The sequence below is a fragment of the Solea solea genome, chromosome 16 (genome assembly GCF_958295425.1).
Source record: "Solea solea chromosome 16, fSolSol10.1, whole genome shotgun sequence".
NCBI classification, from domain to species: Eukaryota; Metazoa; Chordata; class Actinopteri; order Pleuronectiformes; family Soleidae; genus Solea; species Solea solea.
In genome coordinates, this window is record NC_081149.1 from 13,364,295 (window position 1) to 13,390,265 (window position 25,971).

Here is a 25,971-nt window from a genome sequence, read left to right on the forward strand (position 1 = left end):
CCGGCATGGACTGAGTGTCACATACACAATCTAAAGCTTTTTCCGCCTCTGGCTGTGTTCCCAGTACAATCCGTAGGACAGTTAATTGTGGGAATTTGACTGCAGTGGCCTTTTGTCCAAGCTCAAGCTGCATTATGTACCACGCTCTTTTCAAAGGCTGACATACTTTTAACCTATCTCAAAAAGGCACCTCCCTTTTTTTCCCCAGACGTGGTCGTTGAAGTCCAACTGAAAATACATTTTCAAACACACTGCAACACCCTGTACAATTCTGCTTTTACTCCACCTGCAGCTGGCGGTGAAGGTAAGTTTCTTTAGCAAACAGTGAAGAAATAATATTCCGTGCCAGGAGACACGACTTTGTTTAATAATGTGTGGATGATGTCACGTCAAACCCAAGTTGGCTCATTAATTTTTTCTCCATGCCACTTCTATTGTTTTCATCTTTGCCAGGTTTTGACAGCGCTGTTCAGTGGAATATCAGAGGAGAATCTTTGTGCAGCGGCGTCTCAGCCTCGCTTTGCCTCTACATAGCTGACGCTCTTTAATATTTTCAAAATGTCAATTGTCACTGGCATTTTGAACTTCGAACAAAATCTCACGACATGTGGCCTCTCTTTCACCCCCCCGTGATTTCGTTGAGAACGGTTGTAGTGTCAAATGTGGAGGCTTTTCCTACATTTATCCCTGCAAGAACTTTCCACATCCTGGAGATTCGGCGGTGTTGCCAGTCTGGTGCTGTGGATTTCGTTTTATTTCATTCTATCCTCAGGATCTGAAAGTTGATTACAGGCTGCACTCTTGTGACAGATTCAGTGTCAAACTTTTTTTTTTTTTTTCCTTCAAAGCACAGGGTGGACGGGCATCACTGCTAAATAAATTATATAAGAGACAGCTTTAGCCGTGTCAATCAGCAAGTTTGACTTGCTTGAGCTTGATAGCGTTTGTCCTTGGGGGCTTTTTCTTTGTATGAGAAAGCTGAAGGTCTGAATAGGATTGATAGGTGCAACCAGTCAATTTCAACCCTCCGCCTTGCTGAAGGAAAGGCGTCGGAAGGGCTCACAGAACCAGATTTGTGTTGCCGTTGATCATCATGTGGTGAGAACGACGTGACGGTACGAGTGAAACATCATCGACCACATTTATTTAACATTCTGAAAACTAAAGCCTTTGTTCATCATAACATTTGGATATCTAAATCTCCCCCATCTCCCCCCTCACCGTACGTCATATGCGTCTGTCCCAGTCATAATGCGGTGAATATGTTGCAAATGAGCCCTGCAGCACTCCAAACAGGCACAGTCGGAAGTAGGACACAGAGTGTATAAGTTGGTCCCACGAGGACACACACACACACACACACTGAACCAAACAGAAAGTGTGTGAACAGAAGAGTACACGGTGTTTCTCCTGGCAGTGAATTGGCAGAAGTTGCTGCGCGGCAACGTTATATTTAGTTTTTAAAACTGAGCTTTAGTTTTTGTTAGTGAAACATGAGAGACTTTGAAGGGAACAGCTCTGAAAACCACATTATTGCCACGTATGTAGTGATAATCATAAACTAACCAACCACAAGTGTGAATTTATGTGATTTCTACATTTTCCATCTGTTGTTCTTTTAAGATTTTCTTTTTTCTCATGTTGAGATGTTTCAAGACTATATACTTTTTCTTAAGCTTTCCACTCTGATCTGTTTTTCTTCTGCTTTGCTTTGCTTAAGATTTCCGGGCCTGAAATAAGGAGATTACCAGGCACACTCCTCCACCATCCCCCCAGCTTTTCGGCATGCATGCACCAGATCAAGTTCTTCTCCAAATTCTTCCCTGTAACTCATGCTCTTGTGCATCCCAATTAGATATCTGTTGTGGCTGAGAGAATCAGGTTATTTCAGCACCGTAAGGATCAAGTGTCACCTATAATCACTCTCTCTTCCAGACGATGCAAATTGGTCTACTTTGGGCAGCCTGTCGGTGTGAAAGAGCAGCCTGAATGGTCAGAAAATTCAAAGCTTTCCTAATCCTCTCAATTCCAGAAATATAAATCACACTCTCATTTGCCAATGTATAATAACCCATATAGTATTGTAATTTATTCAGAGGAGGCATGAACAAAAAAAGCCATTACAAAATAGAATATTTTATTTTTGAGAGCGACCATGAATAGGTCCATGGTGTTTTCTCCATGATGCACACGTATGTTTATATTTGGAAATTTGACAGGTGTTAATTCTGGACTACAAAGAGCAACTGTTTAAGTTTATACGTACAGCAAAGTACCGTTCAACTTTAATATAGCTGAGAGAAATGGAATAGTCAAAGGTGCCGTAGAAAACACATCACCATAACATACACGTGTGCGGGGGGAGCATAAAACACAATTTTCAATCATCGTCCGCGTTCATGTTACACTGTAACATGTTGTACACAAATGAACACAATCCTTATAATGATGCACATCACGTGTCTTGCTGTTCATCCTTAAATAAAGCTTTTCTTTTTTTTATATATATATATACATATATATATATATATAAACATATATACACAAGTAAACCAAACTCTTCCTCAGCCTCACAAAGAAACTGAGACGAATACATAAAAGCTTCCTTTCTTGGAATGTCTACTGTCTGTAAATTTTACAGTCCTTTCAGTCGCACTGTTGAAATTTTTTTTCAAAATCAGAGCTTTCGGGTTCGGCGCTCGTGTTAAAATCAACCATGTGCACATTGGTAGCGATGTTTAGACCTCATCCATCACATTTTTAGTAGCCTGATCATAGCGAGTTTGTCTAATGTGACTGCGATCGCAACATTTGTGCTTTTTGTTCTAAAATAAAAAGGAAACCACAGTCTCTTGACGCGAGTATACCGGCACACCACTGACACATTCTCCAGACTACTAAAAAGGTGCCACAATGCTTTAATGTGAGTCATAACATTGTCACGAGTGATGTTCTGAAAACGTTGAGCTTGAAGCCGATCGATATAAATATCTGGTAAACAATATAATACAAGTACATACAAGTAAACACATGACGCAGTTCCAACGAGAATGGCACTCAACAGAGCGTGTACGTCTGCTGAGAGCAACGTCAAACAACACACACCAGACTTCAGAGCAAAAAAAGAAGAATCAAATCTGTCCCAAAATGTAATAGAGTCTGTCCTGGCTCATGCCCCATCCCATCAGTTTTTGCATAATCCTGCTGACAATTAAACAGACACACGTGAAAACATAACCCTCTTGGCAGAGGCGACGAACGATTAGGCAGAGTGAGAACGTCAAAGGCAGCAGACAGCCACAGTGACCATTTGTTGAGTCCATTTCTCACTTTCTGTACGTTCAAACATCACAGTTTTCCAGAAGAGATTTTACTTCTTTTTTTTTCCCCCCACTGTTCAGTCACAGCAAGCTAAGTGGTCTATAATCTATGGTTCTAAGGTGGTTGTTTTCCCCATAAAGCTCTCCTATTAAAACAACAATAATACAGCATTTTAAAACAAGGATTTGCTTCTCAGAACTTCAGGTTCTCTTTTTCATCCCTTGTTGAAAACCTTTAAAGTAAATGTACATGAGCAACGCATAAAAAAAAACTTTCAAATGATTGTCTTTTTCATGAAATACACTATCAAATACACATACGCACACGCGTGCGCACACGCACGCACACACTCAAACAAACTCAGCTCTCGAGATGCCTGCAAAAAAATAAAAAAAAGTGCAAAATACAAATAAACCAACATAAAAAAAAAAAAATACAGACTTCTCCTCAAGGTCCTGTTGCTAACGGAAGGAGAGCTGTGTGTCAAACAAAAGAGGAGAAGCCCGCGGTCGGTGCCTGAGTGGCACAGCCCAGGCTGCTGGGGGGGCGGTAGAGGGTACTGTGCTGGCTGGGAGTTTCAGAGGACAGCAGGGATGGGGTGGGAGTCCGGCTCCCTTTAGGCCTGAAGAGAGTTCCCTGGCCCTGGCTCTGGCCCTGGCACTGCGGCTGTGGGGATGGGGCACTCTGGGGGAGGAGAGGGGGCAGAGGCGGGAGAGGGGGCACTGGCGGGGGGTGCGGCCTTGATTCCTGTTCCACCAGGGGCTCGGCCTGAGAGTAGCCGTATGCTGGGGGGCGAGAGACGCCCTTCTGCTGCCGACGCCAGGAGTTGTAGTAGGTGGGGTCGCTGATGTAGTGGTTGACAAAGGAGTGGGTCTTCTGTCGGCTCTGATCCATCTCATATTCGCTGTCGCTGCCCTGCAAGACAGTGTCTTCAGTTAAATGATTGTCAAAAACAACACCATTGGTTGAATGACAGAGAATAATGACAGCGTGTTCACAAACAAGTGCCGATTCCATACTGTACTGCACCTGTACTAGACAATACATAAAGAAGTATCTATTACATCCCTATGAACACATTTAAATGTGATTACTCACATACACTTTACACAATGCATGCTGGTGTAAACAGGAAGTAGATACTTCTGCTTAGTTGCAGAAAATGCAATGTGGACATGGGTTTTCCTTTCACAGTCCAAAAACTTCCCCAGATTTGGGGATTAGGCAAATTGGAGTCTCTAGGTGTGAGTGAAAGAGTGGACGGTTGTTTGTTTCTATGTGTCCCTGTGATGGATTGGTGCACCAGTCTCCAGTGTGTACCCCGCCTTTCGCCCCATGTCAACTGGGATTGACAGGGGCGCAACCCTCATATGGAGGATGAAGCAGTAGGAGATGGATGGACAGATATATACACACACACGTATATATACATACATATATGTATATATATATATATATGTATGTATATACATATATGTATGTATATATATATGTATGTATATATATATATATATATATATATACTGTATATATGTATATGTGTGACTATAGGTCGTATTTAAATTCCTAGTGTGAAATCTAGTGGATGTAGAGTGAAAAAGCTGCGACATACAATGTCACAGACAATATTAAGCATTTGCTGCTTTTATGTTCGTTTGTGAGGGCCACAGTTAATTAACATTGTGAAACGATTCACTTTATTTTATATATATAAAAAAAAAAGAAATCTTATAAGCCCCCTCAGTCACTTCCCTGCGGTGATAAGATAATTTGACTTGGTGGATCCGTAACTGAGATTAGTGGTAAGGGATGCCGTGGATTCACCGCTCCAGTTGTGACCGTTAAGTGACCGTTTATGAAGCCGATACGACCGTCGTTCCTTTAAAATGTCCCCATTTTCTGCCTCTGAAGCACTATAACGCAACACAGTTTTCAAATGAAAACAGGGACAGCTGTGTTCAGAGATCTGTCCATGGGAGAGGTTTGAGATTAAGCCCCGTGGACGCCGGGCGTGAATGTAGCAAAAGTGATGCATTTTAAAGCTGAAATGTATTAGTGTGGATGCAGCCACCGAGTCAACACACAGCAGGAAATATCTACCGACATGACAATTGTAAATGCAACACACAAAGGAGCTCACCTATAGCGCTGCTAAGTGCACACAAGAGCATCCTGGGATTTGACAGAGATAATGTTTACAGGATTAACTCGCCTGTGTTGTAATATTGAGCAATCAAGTCTTAAAAGGTACAAACGTTTGTGTGACGAAGGCCCGTCACAGCTCCGGCACGCTGTACTGGCTGAGAAACGCAAACAGGCGAAAGAAAAGAGAACACATTACCAACACAGAGAACATCACACACTTGGCACATTTGTGTGTGTGTGTGTGTGTGACAAGTGCCTGCCCATCCACAGCTCTGCTGAGACATTGCAGCCAAACAGATGTTGAAGCACCATTTATTTACACAAGTGGCAGGTAAACAGTTGAGGCTATGCAGAGGGAAAGGAAAACACGGCGTGCGTCTCGTGGGAGAGCAGCGTTTGTTCAAATGGGATTGAACAATGATTTAACTGTGCAGGTAGTAGATAAATGGGCCAGGGAGACCTGGAGCAAGTGTGGGAATACAGATGTTCCGAATCTGCTGTAATCGGCTTCTATGCCTTTGGTATCCATCATCATCAATATCATCATCAACACACCTCCTGTCCCTCCCCTCACTGGAACTCCCTAGCACACATCAACATCAACATGATGAGTCGAGACTCAGAAGATTTACACGACATTTCCTGTTTGAGGAAAATGAATTTGTTGTACAGATAATTGAAGAATAATAAGACATGAGAAGTGGCCTCACAGTTTCTTCCCATGAGAGAAGTTTGTATTAAATCTCAGGTCCACTGGCCTGTGCTAACAGAGGATTTCATTTAATGAGATCCACTTGAGGCAGATAGTCTATCATTTATTGTCAGATACGCTGCTTCAGAAGAAGGCCGCTATCTAGTCTTTGACTCCAGCAAAGCAATAGTTACGGAAAGATGAATAAAGGTTGGGAAGATGATGACGGTAATTTTAACTAATCCACACCACTCTGTTTTTACATAAAAATGCTAATTCTGCTCTGGATAAACCCACCATTCACACTATCCCAGTTTTGGAGTTCCAAAAACAGAGATGTTTAAAAATGCTGTTGGCTCCCTTTCAGTTGGAAAACCCTGCAGCTGTGTTTTAGTCTGAATGTGCAAAAATAGAGACCTTTGGAAACGATGATGCAGTTTCTCACATTCACTGCCAGACTGGTTCTTATTAGCCAAAAAACAAAAACCTCAGTTATAATTTACTTTCAGTTTCACCTTGTCGTGAGTCTCGTAAAAAAAATATCTGCGGTTCATTTTCACCACTGATGTCTCAAGTTAGTATTACTCAAACAGATGCAGAGGGGAGATCAGCTTCCTGTTTACACCAGCATGCACATGCCCAGTCACATTTTTAAAGCATGTTGGTATGGATGCAATGACAAACAGCCCAAAGCAATATGAGAAGTGTGGAATCGACTTTTTAACTCAAGGTTCAATTGCCCATTCCAGACATAGAGAGGACACCGGATGAGAGCCAGGACACTGCTTACCTGAGAGTCAGATATCTCAGAGGGTTTCTCAGTCAGACTGCTGCTCTCTGCTGGAATCAGGTCATTGTACTTCGTGCTGACATCCTCGTCTGAGTAGTGCAGACTTCCAGGACTGGGTCTTGGCGGTGACCTGGGCAGATGAATAAAACAGCGAGACAGAGTCACGATGAAAGTCAGAGAGAAAAATTGAGCGAGAGCACGGACAGTAGTTCGATTTGATCATCGCACTTCTTTGAGAACGCCATTGAGTCAATCTGAACAGCCCTGTCATTCCGGTCTGACACCATTCACCTGAGAATCTGAGATCGGAATTCAGAATTCAGACAGATAAAGACACTCCACATCCCACAGGGGAGTTCAGTGTCATGTTCACGCACAGGTTCAGCGCCGACTCGCTGATTATGAAAATGATAGCTCGACAGTACTTCAGATGAGCACAGAATGGGGTTTTATGCATTTCTGAAAGCCACTCGAAGACAATTTAGGGGAGAGATTGTATATGGTTTTATCCCTTTGCCATTTCCTTGATCCCGGCATTTGCCAAATATCTGTTGAGAGCACCGGCGGGGGGGGTGAGCACAAGTTCAAGTCACTCCAACCGTCATGAGATGCACAAATCTGTAAAAACACGAGCATCCTCATGAAAGGATCCTTTGTGGTGATTAGAGCTGAATGACTATTCAGACGGAGTGACTCCTGGCTTTAGACCTCCTGCAGGAAAGCTGTGTAAGTAAGCATGGCCCTGAACTCAAAGTGGTATAAAGTTCTTTTATGTGTGCAGGTCAAGTAAATAGACCTCTAGCTTCTTTTGGCCCAAGCTCATTAAGTCCGTTAAAAGAGAAGTAGCAAGAAAACATCTGTGCAGGCAATTCTGTTTTTCTTCTTCTTCTTCTGCAGTAAAGATTGCTGCTGTGTTCAAGGTCTGCGGAGACTGAGTTGGATGGACAGCGGGCTCAGTTTGTAACTCAGGAAAACATAGGAAAGACTTTGCTTTTTAGTTGTTGTTTTTAGGGGGGGTGAGGGGGGTGGATGGAATGGCATTACAGTAAATGTTTAATCTCCATTGTAAAACATTGTGTGTGTGTGTGTGTGTGTGTGGGGGTGCAAAACAGAGAGGCATAAACTCTGTGTTGTCAAGGTAATAGCGGAGGATAAAGCAAACAGCCATGATAACCTCACAAGTAATAAATGAATATGTACTGAGAGGAACTAAAGGGTTGCGGCTGCCAAGAAGCATTCGTGAAAGGGCGGAGACAAAGGGACTTCTACTCTGGGTTAAAGAGGATGACATAAGGGGTCCAACGATGAGAGGAGAGAACATCGACTCAGAATTAGACAAGCTTAAGTCATATATTTTACATACAGGGCCACCCGAGCACAAAATACTGCCAGTGATCTTTTAATTATTTAGGAGCACTGCATTTCTCCCTTTGCCTTATCCGTCTAATTCATCCTCCTCTCCCTCAAAAATGCCATGGGGAGTCCTCCCACTCCTCAGATCATTAGTAAAGAGCACAGAACCAGATCGCAGCCCTTCAAAGAGAACGAGGATCTCAGGGCCCTTTCATCCCTGTCCTGGCCTCCTTGGTCAAGGAGAAAAGCAGCAGAGATTCTCCCTGCACTTAAAGCAACCTTTCTAGTACATTCAACAAGAATTTACACACTAAAACTAACATCTCTCTCCCCCCCTCTTTGCAGTGACATGAAGCAGACTTTGAAACTCCATCTCACAGTGCAACCACGTGACCCCGTGCACAGAGCGTTCCTTTCCGCTCCTCCTCGTGCTGCTGAGTGTGTGAAATTCCTCTTATCGAATGTGTGCGTAAACATGGCCAAAGTGCATGTTTGCCAAAATCCTACTGCTCTTTTCCTACTGCTGGCTAGAGATAGGAGTTCTCACACCGACGGCACAGAGAGAAACTCCAGGATGAAGGCCACAGGAAAATGGCGGGCTCTGACCCATAAGCCCCCTTCTGTCTGAAGCAGTGATGGACAGACAAAAAGCCCACACAGACGCTCATGAATGCTAATTAGCCGGCATTGTGCTGTCCCCTTATATAAATTGTTGGTTCGCACAAACACTGAATATCAACAAGGGAGCGGAAGGAGGCTGAAGTCAGCAGCTGTGCTCCTCGAGGCTCAGTTTGTTCTCTCAAGAACAACGGACCATTGTGAGGGAAGAAGGTGGACACATGTCACATTATTGAATTCTGTCAGCATCATAAATAGCACGTTCAACCGAAGGTGGAAACAAAACGGAATTAATGCAGAATCATGGAGGTTTTTGTGAATATGTGAGCGGCGGCTATTAGGACTGTCACATCTTCTGAAGTAATTACAGCAGGGTCCACAGGGGGGACTCAGGTGGTGCACAGAGGGCACAGTAAGCACAGCTTGGCCTTAAATCCACTTTGAATCCACCAGGAAAATAAGACTGTGTTGTTATGCTATTCCCCAGAACCACAGTTAACCTAAAGCTTTGCTGTGAAAACATAGGACACAAGCAAATTAAAAAATCACCAGAAAAGCACTGCATGGAAGTATTTTGGGCTCTTCATTACAGATGAGAAAATATTACATTACATTACATTACATGTCATTTAGCAGACGCTTTTATCCAAAGCGACTTACAATGGAATCAAGTACAATTAGCCAGGGGTGGAATTGAACTTGCGACCATGATGTCTTTGGTACACGAGGTAGGGTCTTAACCACTGAGCCACTCCACCCCTCCGGATAAAAATAAGGAACAAACCCGCGGTCTGAATTGTTAGTTTAGCCGTTAGTTGCACACAAGTGAAGCTTTAGAATACCACGTGTGACAAACAGTAAGTGTAATAATAAAGAAGTGATATTTAAATATCCTAGAAGGAATAACATAACATGTAATACTCTTCTGAACAGCCCTAGTGGCTGTTACATATCATTGTTCATTTCTGGCAGTGGTGATGACATTAAAGGATCCTGAATCTCCACTGACCGTGTGTAGATGCCGTTCTTGCGGCAGAACGAGTTTTTCATGGAGAGGCGTCTGTTGTTGAGCTCCAGGGCGGGGAAGCGTCCCTCGTCCAGGCGCACCATTTCGCCGTGGGTCAGGGGCAGTGCTGTGCAGTTGGAGTGGTTGCCTGGACAGGGGTATGAGGGCGACACTGCGTGGGTCGTGGAATAAAACAAGTGATTTGTGATCTGCAGTTAAACGTAGTCATTGTAGTAACATTTTCACGATGATACAAGAGAATCCGTAGCCATTTACCTCTTTAACCATGAAATGCTATTTATATACGATACATTATCATGAATATAAACATTTCATTTTCAAGAACCACAGTTTCCAGGTCTACTTGTATTGGTTTCCAGAGCGGACTTAACCATCGTCAAAGTGCCGTCTACATACTGTGTATGTCTATGGTGCATAGGTGGGGAAGGAGGAGAAGGTGAATTAGAAGGAGACAAAAATGAAGAAGAAGGAGAAAGAAAGAAGGAAGGAAGGAAGGAAGAAGAAGAATCCTTCAAGGTAAGACCGACGTGATATAATGAGGGAGGAGAAAGTGCTGCTCATTCACTCACATTATTGTGAACTCAAATGCTTTTTGTGACTTCATTTTGATCATCATCATCGTCATCGTCACTGTCTAGTCATGGCCTCAAGTAAAACAAACAGCAGTCAGTGGGAGAATGCATCTTCAAGGCTGGGAAAAGTGGGGAGTGGCTAAGAGGGGCTGAGAAACCCTCTTTGTATCCCCACACAAAAACACAGTCGTTCTCTGTACTGGTCTTGCCAAGCCCCCGTTTGGTGACACTGGTAACCCTGGCACTGTGCGAAAAGCTGACAGATCAAAAAAAAAGCCACTGGTAGGAAGGCCTGACATGATCCTTCACTCTTTCCCCCCAAATCTTCTTCCTTCCCCTTTTAACCACAACAACGTACTCTGCACAGAGTGATCGACGAACATGTCCTGTATCTCTACTGTGATCAGCTGTCGTAGTAATTGCAAAGTTTTTAACAACGCGTCCACTAATGTTGATTAACGTAGCCTCTTATTCTTTGGCGATGTGTGGATAGAACCACGGATACAGCAGCAGCAGCAACAACAGCAGCAGCAGCGGCGGTGTCACCTGGGATAATTCACAATCATGAAAATTGGCTTCTTGATACAGTGTTGTGAGAGCCACTCGCACCGTAGTTATAATATAATTACTCTCAGTCTGACTAATGACCGCAGCATTAAGCCGCTGCCAAGACATTTATCCCCGTATCGATCCTTCAGTGCTGCAGTTCAACGTGAGCGACAGCGTTTATGCATCTGCCCGTTTTCTGCTGCTAACCTTTACGTTCAACTTTTGCCCATGAGTCAAATGATGGAAGTGGATATCCGTAAGTCATCTAACTGTGCGAGCCTTCACCCCTTCCACTTCATGATACAGCAAAGACAAACACCAGTCGATAGCTGAGGCTGCATGCACACAGACAGACAGAGAGAATTAAAACACTAGCGCTCCAGTGCAGCAGTCGATCGTATTTCCTACCTGTATCTGCCTTTTTGGTGTATTTTTTACTCTGGCCGCGGATGATGAGGATAAAAACAAGGAGGAGGATGAAGATGAGGCCCACCAGAGCAATCACCACCAAGAACCACCACTCCTCATAGAAGGGAGAAACCTTCTGGGCTGAAAAGGGAAAAATGACAGAAATCATTGAACACTTGAATAAAATGTGCTTCACATAATTTTGCATTTGTTCTACAATTTGAAGGACAATTTACCGGATATGGACGGGGAGGGAGCACTCGGAGAACCATAACCATAGTCGTTGACTGCAATTACTCGAAAATCATAAGTGACCCCTTCTCTCAGCATGTCCAGGTTAAGTGTGTAGGATGTGACTTCTTTGGGAATGTCTTTGATGAGGATGTCCCACAGTCCTTCATCTAAAGACGAGACGAGAAAAGGGCGTCAATACATCAGGGCACTGCGGTCATCGCGGGAGGAAAGCGCCGCGGCGTCTTAATGGACGTGGCTCACCAGAGGGTCGGGCTTCAATGACGTATCTCGTGATGGGGCCGCGACCTTGATCACCACTTGTCCAGTGAAGCGTGAGGGCAGTTCCATGGCGAGAAATAAATGGTTCTCCGGGAGGGCCTGGGGCTCCTGAGTTAGATAAAAAAAAAAAAAAGGAATAGTTAGAAAAACTGTCAAAATGATTTGATTACTGACATGAACATTAAAATAATAATAATTAAAGAGAAGTGCTCACCTTCTCCGGGCCCAGTGGTGATGTTCGCCTCGACCTCGGGGCCATAAGTGAGCGTTTTAGCGCGGATGCGGTAGTTATAGGTGACTCCGTCGGCCAGGTCCTTGATTTTCATCCACAGGGGAGTGGTGCCCTTCACGTCGACTGTCACTATCTTACTGACACCTGGAGTGCGAGCAGAGGAGTCTGTACAAGAAACACTAAGACTCTAGACGCTGCTTTGTGTAAGCAACCACGCTTTTGTGCGCACAAGCACACACACAGAGACATCTTTGCATATTCAACACAAAAGATGAACCACGCCAGACAGCGAGACACACCGGGACTTCATTTTTAAATAATAGACCAACTAGTATTCCCCGCCTTTTGCGACTCTGTGCTGTTGTGTTCTGGGCCCATTAGCGCAGAGCCATGGGACCACAGCAGCCTCGGCTCAGCATTCCACCTCTGCTCTCAATTACTCGACAATCCGGACCAGGCAACTTCACTTAGCTACCTATTAGCCACGTTTCTCTCGGGCGAGAGAGAAAGCCGTGCAAACTCTTCACACATTTTCCATCGGCCACGCCATACATGGTCTACATTTATTCACGTAGCAGATTACAGCACGAGTGTAAGCAGAGTGAGAAAACGGAACACAGTTAATGTGACCAGAGGCTGTAAATCACTGTCTGAGGAATGTCAAAACACGGCAGAGTTATTAGACTCCAGGCAGAGTTTCTCACCATCAACTGGCGTGCAGGGCTCGTAAACCAGGCGATAGCCCTCGATGATGCCGTTGGCCTGTTTGGGCTCTCCCCAGGACACGTTGACCGAAGTGGTGGTCAACTCACTGAAGTGGATGAAGCTGGGAGCACTGGGTGCTTTTGGGTAGAGAAAGTGGGAAAGTGGTGATGACAGCGGGATCCGAGACAAACACACCACACATACGCCGCCTACCTAAAAGCTGTAAGGCTGAATTACATTGACTTAGAGATATGCCACCATTTGTAAAATATCTGCGAGTGATACCGAAGTAATCAAAGGACAATGGAGCAATTTGAAGCTCAGCAATATTTCTCTTAATTCTGACACTTCTCTACAGATAAAACAACATTGCAGGAATACATCAGCGGGGACTGAAAAAGACAAGTATGAAAGGCAATTTGACATATTAATGAAAAATAAATTGGATGACATTAAAGGGGAATATTATGAGATTAAGAAGTTCCATCATTTATTATCGGGGCTAACAAATAAAAAGCCGCCACATTCGGCAAGTGAGTCACGGAGCAGACTAATCGTTGACACTGTGACCTTGAGCCAGAGCCGTGAGAGTTTTGTCTGCTGACCCCACACATATCCAGCTAAGTGTCAGGATTTAGCCACAATTCTGCATAAAACTCACAAAAGCCTGTGCTGGCTGACTTCCCAGTACCCTGTGGTGCGTAGAGCCAAAATTCCTGCATGTGTTTTTAAGTTCTCAGCACTTTGTGCCCCTCACCAATATCACGGCCTTCAAGGGGGCGGAACAGACGGAAGAAATTTCTACTGTAAACCATTTTTGTGCTGAAATGGCAGAGGAGGGACTCTCACTAGCTGGTAAACACAGACGTCTTTGTGCAGTTGCAGCTAAAAAAAAACAAGCCCTAATCTACATGTGTCTCTGGCGCTCTGTATTCATTGCTCCTCCACTGTCACTGGGATTCCACCTCCATGGTTTGTCCCAGGGGGAGGTGCCAACAGGACTCTGATGTCTCATGCTATAGCTTAACTATTTAATGAAAATTCTCTGTTTCTTGGGGAACAGGAGGAGCAGGTCTCTCATTTTTTTTATCTAAGTGCTTTAGTTGCATTTTTGTAGTTTTGCTTCAGAGAGCTTGACTCTACACAAGGACCAACAACGATGCTAAATAATGAGAACCACTGATGGTGCAAGTGATAGGAAGAGACAGCGGAAGTTATAAAGATGCACCATGACTTTAAAATGCCGCATGGTTCGAGTTGGAAGATAAGTGACACACATCTGTCAAGCCCTAACTGTAATCTCTCTGCCAACATCTGGATTCGGTGCAACTGACCTGCTTGCTGAGTGCGCCCTCTGGTGGGCAGGGAGCGCGGTCCATCCCCTGCTGCATTGAAGGCCGCCACACTGATCATGTAGGTGGTGTAGCCTGTCAGGTTTTTCAGCTTCACCCCGAGCTCTGGTAGGAACAGAGTGCGCAGGCGCTCCGTCTCATTCTGGAGCTGAAACTCCCAGAAATAGATCTACAAAGAGAGCAAGAGTTGAAGATACAGACATATAAACATAAATAAAAAGACATAATGTAAGCAGAGTTCACTTGTTGGAAAACAACCTTGTAACCCTGAATGTCCCCATTCTGAGCATCCAGAGGTGGAGGGTCCCATGTCACATCCAGCTGTGTTGCTGTTGAGGACTGGACCATCATATTCTGGGGAGGGGCAGTCGGGACTAGAATAGAGCAGAGTGCGAAGAACGACGATGGCGTGTGTTTTTATTTAGAATTAGCAATTGTATTATCATTGCTTGACATTTAGGAAATATAAGCACAAATGTTAGCCACATACCCGCTTCCCCGACAAACACTTCCAGCGGCGCGCTGCTCGGACCCTCCCCAACAGCGTTATACACGCTGAGACGGATCTCGTAGCGCTTGTGTTTACTCAAATCTGCAAAAGGAGAATGTAAAACATTATCATAATGGAGGAGTTGAGCAACAAAAAAAAAAAGTGATCCCAGGGAGAGGCAAACAGTCACAGAGATGCCCATGGCAAGGCAATATTACAGATGCAACAGACAAAATATGAAGAGGGGGGGTGTAAAACACACACGAATGAAAAAAATTAAAATTGGGTGGTTGTGGGGACACGAAGAAGATTTGTCAGTGATTATCAAGCCCATACTGTATATATTCTAGATGTACCACTTTTTTTTTTTACCATTTTATAGTCTTATTTTTTTCTATAGTGTCCTTTTTAATACGTGTTTATTATTTATTACCTTTATCTTTACTGTCTTTGCTGCTGTGACGTCGTAAATATCCCCTCTGCGGGGCTAATAAAGGACTATCTTATCTCATCGTATTACAAAGAAGGAAAGGGAAACAATTGCAGGGCAGCTTGGGTAGATTAAAGCCATATACAGTATATATATATAGGAATCAGAAGAGACTCCTTAGTGGAAAGCACACTTTCTATGAATTCTCATACAAACAGCATTTTTTTTTTTTTGTTGCAGCTGCAATGGAACATATGATGGAAGAGATACATAAAAGCATGTATACTGCACAGTATACAACACTTACTATCCAGTTCATATTGGGTGAGCGAGGATTCGGACAAATTCCTGACACTGTAAGGAGCTGGAGGTAAGGTAGAGGAGAACAAGGGGAGTGACAGGATCAGGAGAGAGTGGCACCATTAGGAGACTTGCATGCGTATTTAACAACAACAACAACTACAACAACAACAACCACACACTCTTAATGATCACACTGACACAACTTCAATACGAACACCGCCAAGACGGAGGGCGAAAAGATTGACTCACCGGTGAGATCAGCCCAGTCGGCAGAGGGACTGTTTACCGTGCGGACCGTGAAGCTGCGTAGGCGGTCGTAGTGTAACTCGCGGAACCTGACTCTGAACCCCAGCAAGACTCCATTTATGTGATCCTCAGAGGGGGGCTACAGAGAGAAGGAGGAGTCTGCTTCAGGTTCACCTAACACTTAAGCAAACGCTATTTTTTTTTCATTCATTCATTCATTCATTCCTCCAAGTCACAAGACAGAATGCCAAGTGATCCAGCAGTTTACCTGCCACCGGACCAGAACAGATGTGGTTGTGTGAGGTGTAACAGACAGAATTGTTGGGGCTTTGTCTGGCGCTAGAAGACAAGGTGGGAAAAAAAGAAAAGATGAGTGATGGTGTTAGCAAACCAACAACAGGTGCAGAGGGTGATACATAATTTAAACGTTCTCCAAGAGTACAGCTTGAAAGCAAACACAAGCACCGCTGTTGCTGACTGTTCACTGTGAGGATCTGAAGTCAACACGCGGCTGTTAAGGCATGTGTTGATAATCCCACTAAGAGAATGACGCAGATGTTTGGTCCATGTCTAATGACAGCCGTCACAAGGTCTTACCATCTTGCAGCGTAGTGATGGCCTCAGTCTCCTGACTGTACTCGCTGTCTCCGATGTCATTGGTGGCTTTAATGCGAAACTGGTACGAAGTAAACGGCTTTAACCTTTAAAGAGGGAGAAAAAGAGAACGAGAGTAAGAGTATTTTGACCCTCATGATTACAAGATGATTTTGTAAATGTTATTTAAAGATATAATCTGTAACATATTGTATTAAAATACCTGGAATTTAAATGTAATTTAACCCATAAACATGTCCGTCTGGACTTTTAACCATAAAAGGGCCAGAAAATGATCCTGTGAGTAAGTGCTTTTGCCCATTTTTCCAGAATAACTTTCAATATCTGGCAATTATTCCTGCAACAGCATGAGTGAAATTACCGTACGTTGGCTTTGACTTTCAATTTTTCTGAAAAACGGTCAAGTAATCGGCTTTGAGTTGTTAATGATCGCTGGAACAGGCGATTACACGAAAAGCGAACAAGCACTCGCTCTGCTGTGTATTCCACAGTGTTCGCTGCATGACGTCCGCTTGCCACTGTGTCTCACTGTAACTCACTGAACAAATGCACAAACACATTCGATAGCTATAACCTCCCCAGGGTAAAAAAAAAAAAACCCTTTAAACATCAGAGCGAGTAAGGAAATATTCCGCTTTTTCATTTTACTGTGTGTAATTGTCACTCCCGGATCACGGCAGCTCACTGCTGAGTGCAGCTGAGTGTTCTGCCACTGAAGGTCTCACCGGCAGCGACTGCCATGCTTCCACACTGCGTCATGACTTCATCACACTCGGTCTTATGTAACTGTTTTAAATGCAGTGAGTTGAAGAGTCGATTTATATTTACCTGTCCACGATGTAGGCGTGCATCTCGTGACTCACAGATGCAGAGTGGACAGTCCAGTTGCTGTCTGGCAGCTCTCTGTACTGGACTGTATAGTAACGGACGGGGGACAGGCCATCGCTGCCTGGTTCCCATGACAACAGCACTCTGCGAGCCTGCACTTCCTCTTGAGGCACGACAGGGCGACTTGTGGGTTGGGGTCGAGCTACAGTGAACGCGGTGACACACATGGTCACTCGGACACTTTGTATTTAAAGAGGAATATTTAACTAACATATTTGAAGCTGCAGTGTTTACCTCGCTTTTCCGTTGTCACCACCAAAGCCTCGGCAGCCTCCCCCCAACCTTTCCGTGTCTGGGCAGTGAGGCGGTACACGTAAACCGTCTCTGGCTTCAGTCCAGTCGCTGTGTACTGTCGTGCACTGGGGCTCAGCACGTCGACAGTGGCGGCGTTGCTGTTTGAAGAGTTTCTTCTGTACGTGATCTGATAAGCTAGACAGACAAACTCATATGATACATCGTCGTGCATAACAAAGCCGGAGCAGGGCAGGAAAAAACCGTAGCCCACGGAGGAAGTCGTCAGAATAATAGTTTGGAGCTTTAAACATGTTGTTTAAATCAAAAGTAAGGACTCTTTTTGCCTCCGTCTTTTATTAGATTTAATGTGGAACTATTCATATCCAACACTTCACTGTAGCTGCACCACATCCCATCTCACTCTACTCATCTTATTTTTATCTTCCTCTTTAATCTACTCTCTAAATCTTAGCCTTGTATATTTTATATTGCCTTATATTTCATTTATATGTTGTCTGAATGCCTCTTATGTAGTAAGACGAGCACTTTAAACTGTCTTGTTAGGGAAAGGTAGCATACAAATAATCTTGCCTTGATTTGCCTGTTTTCATTTAATTTGCTTAGAAATAGGGGCAGCACATATTAATGGACTTATACAGTAATAGAAGTACAGTTGTCAGATTATAGTTGTGTTTCCATCTGTAGTTCCTTGGCAGGTTGGTGGGACCATCAAAAATAAAAAGACACTTAATACAAAGACAACAAAGAAAGACATTGCAACTTAATTGCACATTTCTCCAGGGTGGTATTAAAGTACAAGGATAGTTCATTGTGAGGAAAAGAAAAAAAGAAAAAAAGAAAATATTGCCCATTGCTCATTTAGTGTTGAACATGTTCACAGGTTTGGGAGGATGTAAGACACTCCTTGGCTTTGCCCTTAAAGGTGGCAAAGCTGGAGCTTTTCCTGACAGGAAGTGGTAAGCTGCTCTATAAAGAGCAATTAAGTTATTCATTTAAATTCTCAAAGTTTAGGAGGTTATATTTAGGTATGAATATTGCAGTAATGATATGTTACAGGTTATTTTTTTTTATATATATCTAAGGTTTTCAGTGCTTTTAAATGACGTCACTGACCAGCTGGTAAAACACAAGTTTAAATGCAAAAAAGATCATAGAGTGTAAGCACATCATGGCGGCTCTATGAGTGAGGAACCTCCAAATTTTAAAACTGAATGTTTGATATGGCTCTTAAACTAGTGTAGAGTCAAAACTCACAGACAGATATTTGAATTCCTTAACAACGTTTAAATCTTCTCCTCCAATGCAGATATTAGAAGGGTGTGTTGGTGTCTTTTTTTTTTCATTTTATTCAATGAGTGTGGAACATGTGAGTGCAAAACAGTAGCGAGTTCAGCACTTTATCCTTTAGTAAAAATAACGGCATCGTCTGCATACAGCTGAATATTAACATCTTTACAAACATCAGGGAGATCATTTACGCACAGTGAGAATACGATAGGTCCCAGTATGGATCCTTGAGGGACTCCTACTGGGCAATCTAAGACTAAGACTTAGATATGTATGCCAATCATTTACTTAAGAAGAAAGTCTGTATACTGTTTACTCACCAAGGATAATTCCATTGGGCTGTGCAGGAGGCTGCCAGATGAGCCTGACTGATGTGGTTCTGACTTCGGGGAAGAGGATGCCAACTGGAGGTCCTGGCACTGTCACACATCAAAACACCACAATATTATTTGTCACATGCAGCCTTTGAGAACTACAATAAGGAATTAACAATACAAAAAAAAGTGAATGAACTTTATTTTTCACTGTGTCATTCATAAAGTGTATATAATAATGTAAGTAGTCCGTCACAGTTTTACCAGTGCAATAACTGTTACCTGCAACCAGAGACCTGCTGGACGGCAGTAACTGTCAATGACAGTGGTTGCCACTTATGTGCTGAGCCATTTACTTGTAAATGGGAACATAGGCTACAAAATTGACATCATGCTCTACTGAAGAAGAACTGAAACCAGGAGCTAAGACATGAACTCCCCAGGAAAATGTTTACCGGTGTTATAATTCAAGTGAAACGGAGGCTCATTTTCCCATAGACTTCTATTCAGACAGAGTAACCAGCTGTGTCATTCCCTGGTGGCTAAATGCTACTTTCGTCGCACTTCTTGGCTTCACTTTTCAAACCAACCGTCTACATCCCTTTTCATATAAAGTCTACGGTTTCAGTGAGTGTGTCTGCTCACCGTCATCCAGCGTCCGCTCGAGAATGGACGGTGAGCTGCTCCTTCCATCTCCAATCCGTGTGAATGAGAGGACCTGGATCTCATACAGGACGTACTTGCCCAGACTGCTCAGCTGGACACTGTGGCTGGTGTTGCCGTCCACTGTCCAGAAGCTGGGAGCGTTGTCTGAGTCCTTTTCTTTAAACACAACCTGAGAGACGAAGAGAATGATTGAAAAGAAGAACAGTTCATGTTCTGGACTTTGCATTTTTGGCTAGATTACTACGACTGTTGTGGATCACTAGATTGACCTTATAGCCCAAGATGAGTCCATTACGGTCAGCCTCCGGGACTTCTCCCCACCGGACCAGGATGCTGCTGGAGGTGGTGGCAAAGGCTGACACATTGGTGGGACCACTGGAGGGCACTGAAGAGGGAGGTGAAGGTCAAGGTTTAGAACACTTCAAATATGTCTCTCTATCTTTAATGTGTGTATGTATCGCCCTACTCACCAGACTCTCTGGTCCTGCCATGGACTGGTGGGCTCCAAGGTCCTGAACCAATACCATTGATGGCCTGAACTCTGACCTCGTACTCCGTCCACTCCTCCAGGTCCTCAATGGTGAACTCCCTCTCCAGTCTGTCCATGATGACATGGGCAAGAACTCCCCCTTTAGACCCAGCTTTGGAGTATTGGACCCGGTAGCCAACGAGATCTGGATTCCCGTTGTACTCCCATTCTGGAAGAGGCTGAGAGACAGACTGATTCTAATCTCCACAGTCCATAAAGTAATAACAGCCTCCTGATCTATTAACATAAGCCTTTAAGAATAACAAAGATGATTAGATGTACTCATTTACTCTATATAACACTGACACACATCATTGAACATCATAAGCCTGCGCCCTAATGCAAAATGTACTGTTTTTTTTTATGGAAGCGCAAGTTATTCTTAACATTAACGTGGACTTGATTCAGGTCTTCAAGACCTCCGAGGCAATAGCGATTAAGCGGATCGCAAAATTTTACTGCAGCTTGAGAGAGGAGACACCGTCACGATCAAGCGACTCCATTAATTTGCCGAGCTGTGTCACGCAGCTGACGCCACACAGCCGTAAAATCCAGGTAACATGTACCATTTTTAATTCCGCAGGAGCAGCGGGAACATCCTGCCGCTGTCTCGCACGGCCTGGCACAGCTCACTGATTATAATGGACAGATGTGGCAAAGAATACATTCGGCCAAATACAAATGCAGAAGGCAAGAAGAAAACAGAACGGAGTGCACCTCTCCAAAATATCATCAGTGCAATCTGTATTCATCACGCAGCGGCTGCAAGAGAACGACCGGACAGAATAAAACAGGATGGAATAAGCAACATTGTCATGCACAAAAGAATACGTAAAAATAGTGTGATAAAGTCTAACTTTTTCAAGTTTTTCTGATACATTTGACAAAAATTGAGAGAAATGAATCACCTCATTTAGAGATATTTTTATAAAATGTGTTTTTTTAATCAGGAAATTAATACCTAAGTCATATTTAGCGTTCAAATCAAATGTAAAGGCAGTTTTGTGAACACAAACTTCCATACCATACCAAATAACTTATGCGTGACGCATGCTGAAGCTTTCGATAATTTGCATCATGCGCGTCCATTTGTCTAAATCTAAACCCAGACGTACACATTTAAATCGAATGAAAATCTCATAACACAAACTTCAAACAGTCGGACCTAATGTGCAACGAGCTGTGACAACTCACCACCCAGCGGAGCCACAGGCTGGTCTCACTGGCCGTGCGGAGGGTGACATTAGCGGGGGATATGTCAGGAGGAGCCTGCAGGGTCTGGATCTTTCTGGAGGGCTGACTGGGCAAACTGGTGCCCACAATGTTCACCTGGCGCATTCGAAACCTGCGGGCCAGAGAAAAGCCTGCCGTCGTAAACCAGCTTTCACTGTTTCATCACGATGAGATGATAATATGAGAAAGGATTTTAATTTAGTTGACATTAGATTGGATTAGAATAGTGAGCAGGAATGGTGACCAAAGAGAAAATAGGTCATTGCACCGGCAGAGAATAAGATTTGTTTATGTGGGAAAAAAGTAAAAAAAGAAAAGAAAAAAAAAGCCTTCTACCTGTAGAAAGTATAAGGGTTTAGATCCAGGACCTCCAGTATTCTAGCATCAGGTTCATTAACCAGCTGATGAACCGTCAGCCATTCTTCATTCTCTCCTATTATGCCAATCTGAAACAAACAGCGAGGGAGCTATGTCAGTGACTAAATAAATGAAACAAATAAGCTAAAACATTAGGTTCTAATTATATTAAAGTAGATGTGAAGCGTCTAACCTGAGCTTCAACCTGCCAGCGGGAAATGGATGTCTTGCCATCATAGCCCGGCTTGAATTGCAAAGTGACGGAGCGAGGGCCAATGTTGGAGATGGCTAAATTGGTGGGAGGACCGGGCAACTCTGCAGAAGAGAAAAGACAAATTAAAAAGACATCCAAACCCACTGCAGCTGTTGGAAATACTTAATAGAAATCTGTTGAGTCGCAGGAGGTGAAACGACTAATTTAAAATCCATCTAACATAGTCAGCGGATATTTCAGCTAATTAAAGCGAAATCCAATTTCCAACTTAAAGTCAAATGGCTCTCCTGCTCATTTGACAACTGACCGGGTGGAACGCCAGAGGAGATGGTGGAAGCCGAGAGCTGACCCTGGCCCTTGGAGGTCATGGCTGCTACCTGGATGGTGTAGGTGGTGAGGGCGGTAAGACCTGTCACCTTATACTCCTGAGTCAGGTTGGGCAAATAATGGGTCACTCGAGTATTGGTCCTGTTGAACTCCTCCCAGGAGATACGATAGCCTGGAAGAAAAGTCAAATCCCAAACGTAGTCGTCAAGCTACGGGTGTAACAACAAATGCAGCTCAAGTAGTGTACAAGCACTAGAGGGGAATCTAGAATCACGAGAGCAGAGGTCTCAAACTCGAGGCTCGTGGGCCAAATGCGGCCCCTCAACTGATTTCATGCGACCCTCCCCTTTTGCATAGATTTTTTTTTTGTGAACTTTATATCATTCCATATAAAAACAAACACTTTTTTTGTGTGAATTCTGTAAAAATATTTTCTAATATTGTATAATCTTAAACTCAAATCACCCACGCCTATTGAATAGTTGTTTTATTCCCAGAAAGTTCTCCACTGACCGGCCCCCTCCTGACCAGACTTGGCCCCCTCCTGTCATTTTAACTGACTGAAGATATACATACAGTTGTAGCTCAACATCCAAACCCATCATCTGGTTGTGTTCGTCCGACTAACTGTGGATTAACATGTTTACATTTATTTAAAAAAAGTAACAGCCTTGTGCCACCTAAACTGTGTACATGAGATATTAACATCGTTCATAGATACCTGTAAGGAGACCGTTTTTTTCCTGTGGCTCCTTCCAGCTGACTTTTAGCGAGGTGTCCAAGATGTCAGTGAAACTAAGGTGTCCCACAGGACCAGGGGCTTTAAAGAAATGACAAACAACAGTCGTAAATGAACAGACACATATTCATCTCTGTGTCTCTGCAACCGCCACCCAGTATCCTGACAGAGAATTACTTACTATCCTCGTGGGTGCGTAACCGCTGAGGCGAGCTGCGGGGCCCGTCTCCCGGGGTAGTAAAGCACAACACTGACGTGTAGTACTCGGTGTATTTTTTAAGGCCAGAGGTGTAGCCAACATGAATACTATCCTGGAAGTTGGGGCGCACCGTAACCATGGCGACCTCATTAGCATGACCGGGTTCCCATGCCAACAGCTGGAGATGAGGTGACAAAGCACAGTTTGAAACAAAATGCCCCAAGAGAGTTTTTACGACAACACGAATACAAACAGTAGATGCAGTGAAATAAAGAAATTGTAACTTTTTTTGGAAATGTTTTCAAAGTGAAACTCTTCCTACAAGTTTATGAAAACACCTTCATTTTGACGACAGGCTGCTCTTTTACCTCTGACCACTAGAGTGCACTGGTTGACAGGTGGGGCTGCTCACCTTATATCCTTGGTTGATTCCATTGATAAACTGAGGGCTCGGAGCACTCCAGGTAAAACGCACTGTGGTGGAGTTGACAGCCTCGGCTTGTACATTTCCTGGTGGCACAGTGGGCACTGATCCAGAGCAAGGACAAAGATATGAGAAAGTTAGAGAGAAGGGGTGGAGGGAGGACAGTCAGTCAGAGAAGGAGGGGGGTGGGGGTGTTGGGAGGGCTGAAAGACAACTAGTGATGAGATGGGAAAGAAAAAGGCAAAAAAAAAAAAATTCAATTCACACAGCCTCATTTAGAGTGTGAGAACCAGGCTAAAGCAGCTATATATTTTTTTTCTTTTAGCTCATTTGTGGAGGGAAGAATATGCCAATCAAACAGGGTGTGAGAGCAGTTGCCTCAGGCGGTTTCCAGGTGCTGCCTGCAGCAGTTTGTTTGAAGTGAGCAGTGCCATTCTGATGTAACGCCGGAAAACAGTCAGGGAGTCACACAATAATGACGCTGATTGGCCGGGTGTCTGGTCTCCCTAAAACCTGCGCTGTCCGTGGTCCTGTTTGAGCGTATTCAAATTCCGATCATGGACTCCTCTTGTGCCTTTAATGGAGTGAGTGATGGAGACGTCTAATTAATGAGAGCCGAGCTTAACAACACAAATGCCGTGTTCGCTGCCACTTTTCACTGACTGTGACTGGGGTGATGAAATTATTATTATTTTTTGCAAGGGGAGCCAGACGGAGGTAAAACGGTGATGCTTGCCATTCCTTGCAGGTTTCGAAGTTTTGCTGATTAAATGCAAAAAGAAAAATCTTTGTGGCTCTTCTTCTTCTTCCTCTTCTTCTTCTTCTTCTTCAATGCGATTATAATAAATGGTTAGTTTACTTGCAGATGCGGCAGTCTCTAATTTGGACTCCATCATTTGTCACTTGGCTGATCAATCAGGCATCAGAGACAGAGAAGTGATATTTAATATTAATGTATGCCAGACTGCCACCGCAGCATTCAAAGTATTTTGCAATCATTCAACTAAATGAAAACGGATAGAAACAGAATAACAAAGAAGCATTTTCGACTGACAAAAAGACAAAAAAAAATGTATGTATATATCATTCCACATATAGATAATTAAACGTATAAATGAACTCACACTTGAAACCAATTGAGAGACAAAACATCCGTCTCTCTTAATGACTGCGTCGGAGCACGGAGTTGAAAAGTGCAGGAGGAAACACTCGCTTTCCTTACAAGTGCTCTTGAGAATATTTAGTGAGTCTGTTCGTGAGGTGGATTTAACATGACGGGGATTCTGAGCCATGTGAGTGAGTTAAGCCTCGCAAAGCTTTAGATACAAGTTAAAGGAAATGGTAGCGAGCACAGTATCGCTAACCCGGGAGTGATGTCCTTTTTTTTTTTTTTATTAAATGTAGTTTTTGAAGCTGCAGCATTTCTTAAACTGTAATCTATGAACTGACCTTTGTTTAGGGAAGCCAGGGAAGAGAAAATGATCCAATCCTCCTCCAATAAAAAAAAATTGATTAACCTTTTAAAACGCTGATGCATTAGTTATAGCCTATTTAGGCAATAAAGCATCTAAATGGGTGGTGTGTAACAAAAGTGCATTGATTTCATGTAAATGTGGCTTTCGTAGACGCACTCCTACAATTCCTGATTGTCATAACTCAGAATTTGACCGTGATCCAGATGGCGCAGTCACATCCTCTGAAGGTTTTGGAGTAGACAATGGAAGGGGGAGAACATAAGGTGTTGAAATCACTGGGCCTGATGGAAACGCGCCGCTCTGACACTGTGTAAAGTTCACAATATGTCTTCTAATTATATTACTCGGCACGAGCGACGGCAGCTTGCTCTGGCAACAAGATATGTCACAAGTCAGACACACATCATCACCTGGTGATTCATGTGCAGGAGCAGTTAAATGTGTGCACAGAGGAGCTGCCGACGTCTCAGGGCTTGAAGTGTTGCCATCGGGGAGGAAAATGAAATAAAATGAAACGAGGAGACAAAAATAAGGAACATGATTCAGATCGGGGAATTAAAACGGTAAAAGAAAGGACAACAAAAAAGGTGTAAAAAGGAAAAATGGCTCCGGTGAAGCTCTTGCCTCGCGAGTGCACATTATTTGCTCTCGAGTATTGTGGCATTTAATGAAAGATTAACCACACGGAAAAAAAATAAGGTGTG

General features: G+C 43.6%; 1 protein-coding gene across 4 annotated transcripts in view; it reads right to left on the reverse strand.

The window, feature by feature from the left end:
• Positions 1-2,101: 2,101 nt before the first annotated feature.
• Positions 2,102-25,971, reverse strand: part of sdk2a (sidekick cell adhesion molecule 2a) — an 83,600-nt gene continuing 59,730 nt past the window's right edge. Inside the window, exons 18-45 of one of the 4 annotated variants that reach the window (XM_058654237.1) lie at positions 23,781-23,896; positions 23,351-23,546; positions 23,152-23,250; positions 22,411-22,602; positions 22,083-22,204; positions 21,869-21,978; positions 21,494-21,644; positions 20,241-20,478; positions 20,040-20,155; positions 19,750-19,939; positions 19,111-19,209; positions 17,483-17,677; positions 17,189-17,390; positions 16,343-16,446; positions 16,014-16,084; positions 15,749-15,884; positions 15,504-15,560; positions 14,767-14,868; positions 14,535-14,650; positions 14,259-14,445; positions 12,924-13,061; positions 12,202-12,363; positions 11,970-12,095; positions 11,711-11,875; positions 11,475-11,615; positions 9,928-10,072; positions 6,948-7,077; positions 2,102-4,236 (exon numbers count right to left, since the gene is read on the reverse strand). In XM_058654237.1, the coding sequence (XP_058510220.1) occupies positions 3,805-4,236; positions 6,948-7,077; positions 9,928-10,072; positions 11,475-11,615; positions 11,711-11,875; positions 11,970-12,095; positions 12,202-12,363; positions 12,924-13,061; positions 14,259-14,445; positions 14,535-14,650; positions 14,767-14,868; positions 15,504-15,560; positions 15,749-15,884; positions 16,014-16,084; positions 16,343-16,446; positions 17,189-17,390; positions 17,483-17,677; positions 19,111-19,209; positions 19,750-19,939; positions 20,040-20,155; positions 20,241-20,478; positions 21,494-21,644; positions 21,869-21,978; positions 22,083-22,204; positions 22,411-22,602; positions 23,152-23,250; positions 23,351-23,546; positions 23,781-23,896 (4,238 nt within the window). In that variant the 3' untranslated portion in view covers positions 2,102-3,804. Of the gene's footprint in view, positions 4,237-6,947; positions 7,078-9,927; positions 10,097-11,474; positions 11,616-11,710; positions 11,876-11,969; positions 12,096-12,201; positions 12,385-12,923; positions 13,062-14,258; positions 14,446-14,534; positions 14,651-14,766; positions 14,869-15,503; positions 15,561-15,748; positions 15,885-16,013; positions 16,085-16,342; positions 16,447-17,188; positions 17,391-17,482; positions 17,678-19,110; positions 19,210-19,749; positions 19,940-20,039; positions 20,156-20,240; positions 20,479-21,493; positions 21,645-21,868; positions 21,979-22,082; positions 22,205-22,410; positions 22,603-23,151; positions 23,251-23,350; positions 23,547-23,780; positions 23,897-25,971 lie in introns of all 4 variants that reach the window. The other 3 variants (XM_058654235.1, XM_058654236.1, XM_058654234.1) reach the window with 3 other exon arrangements.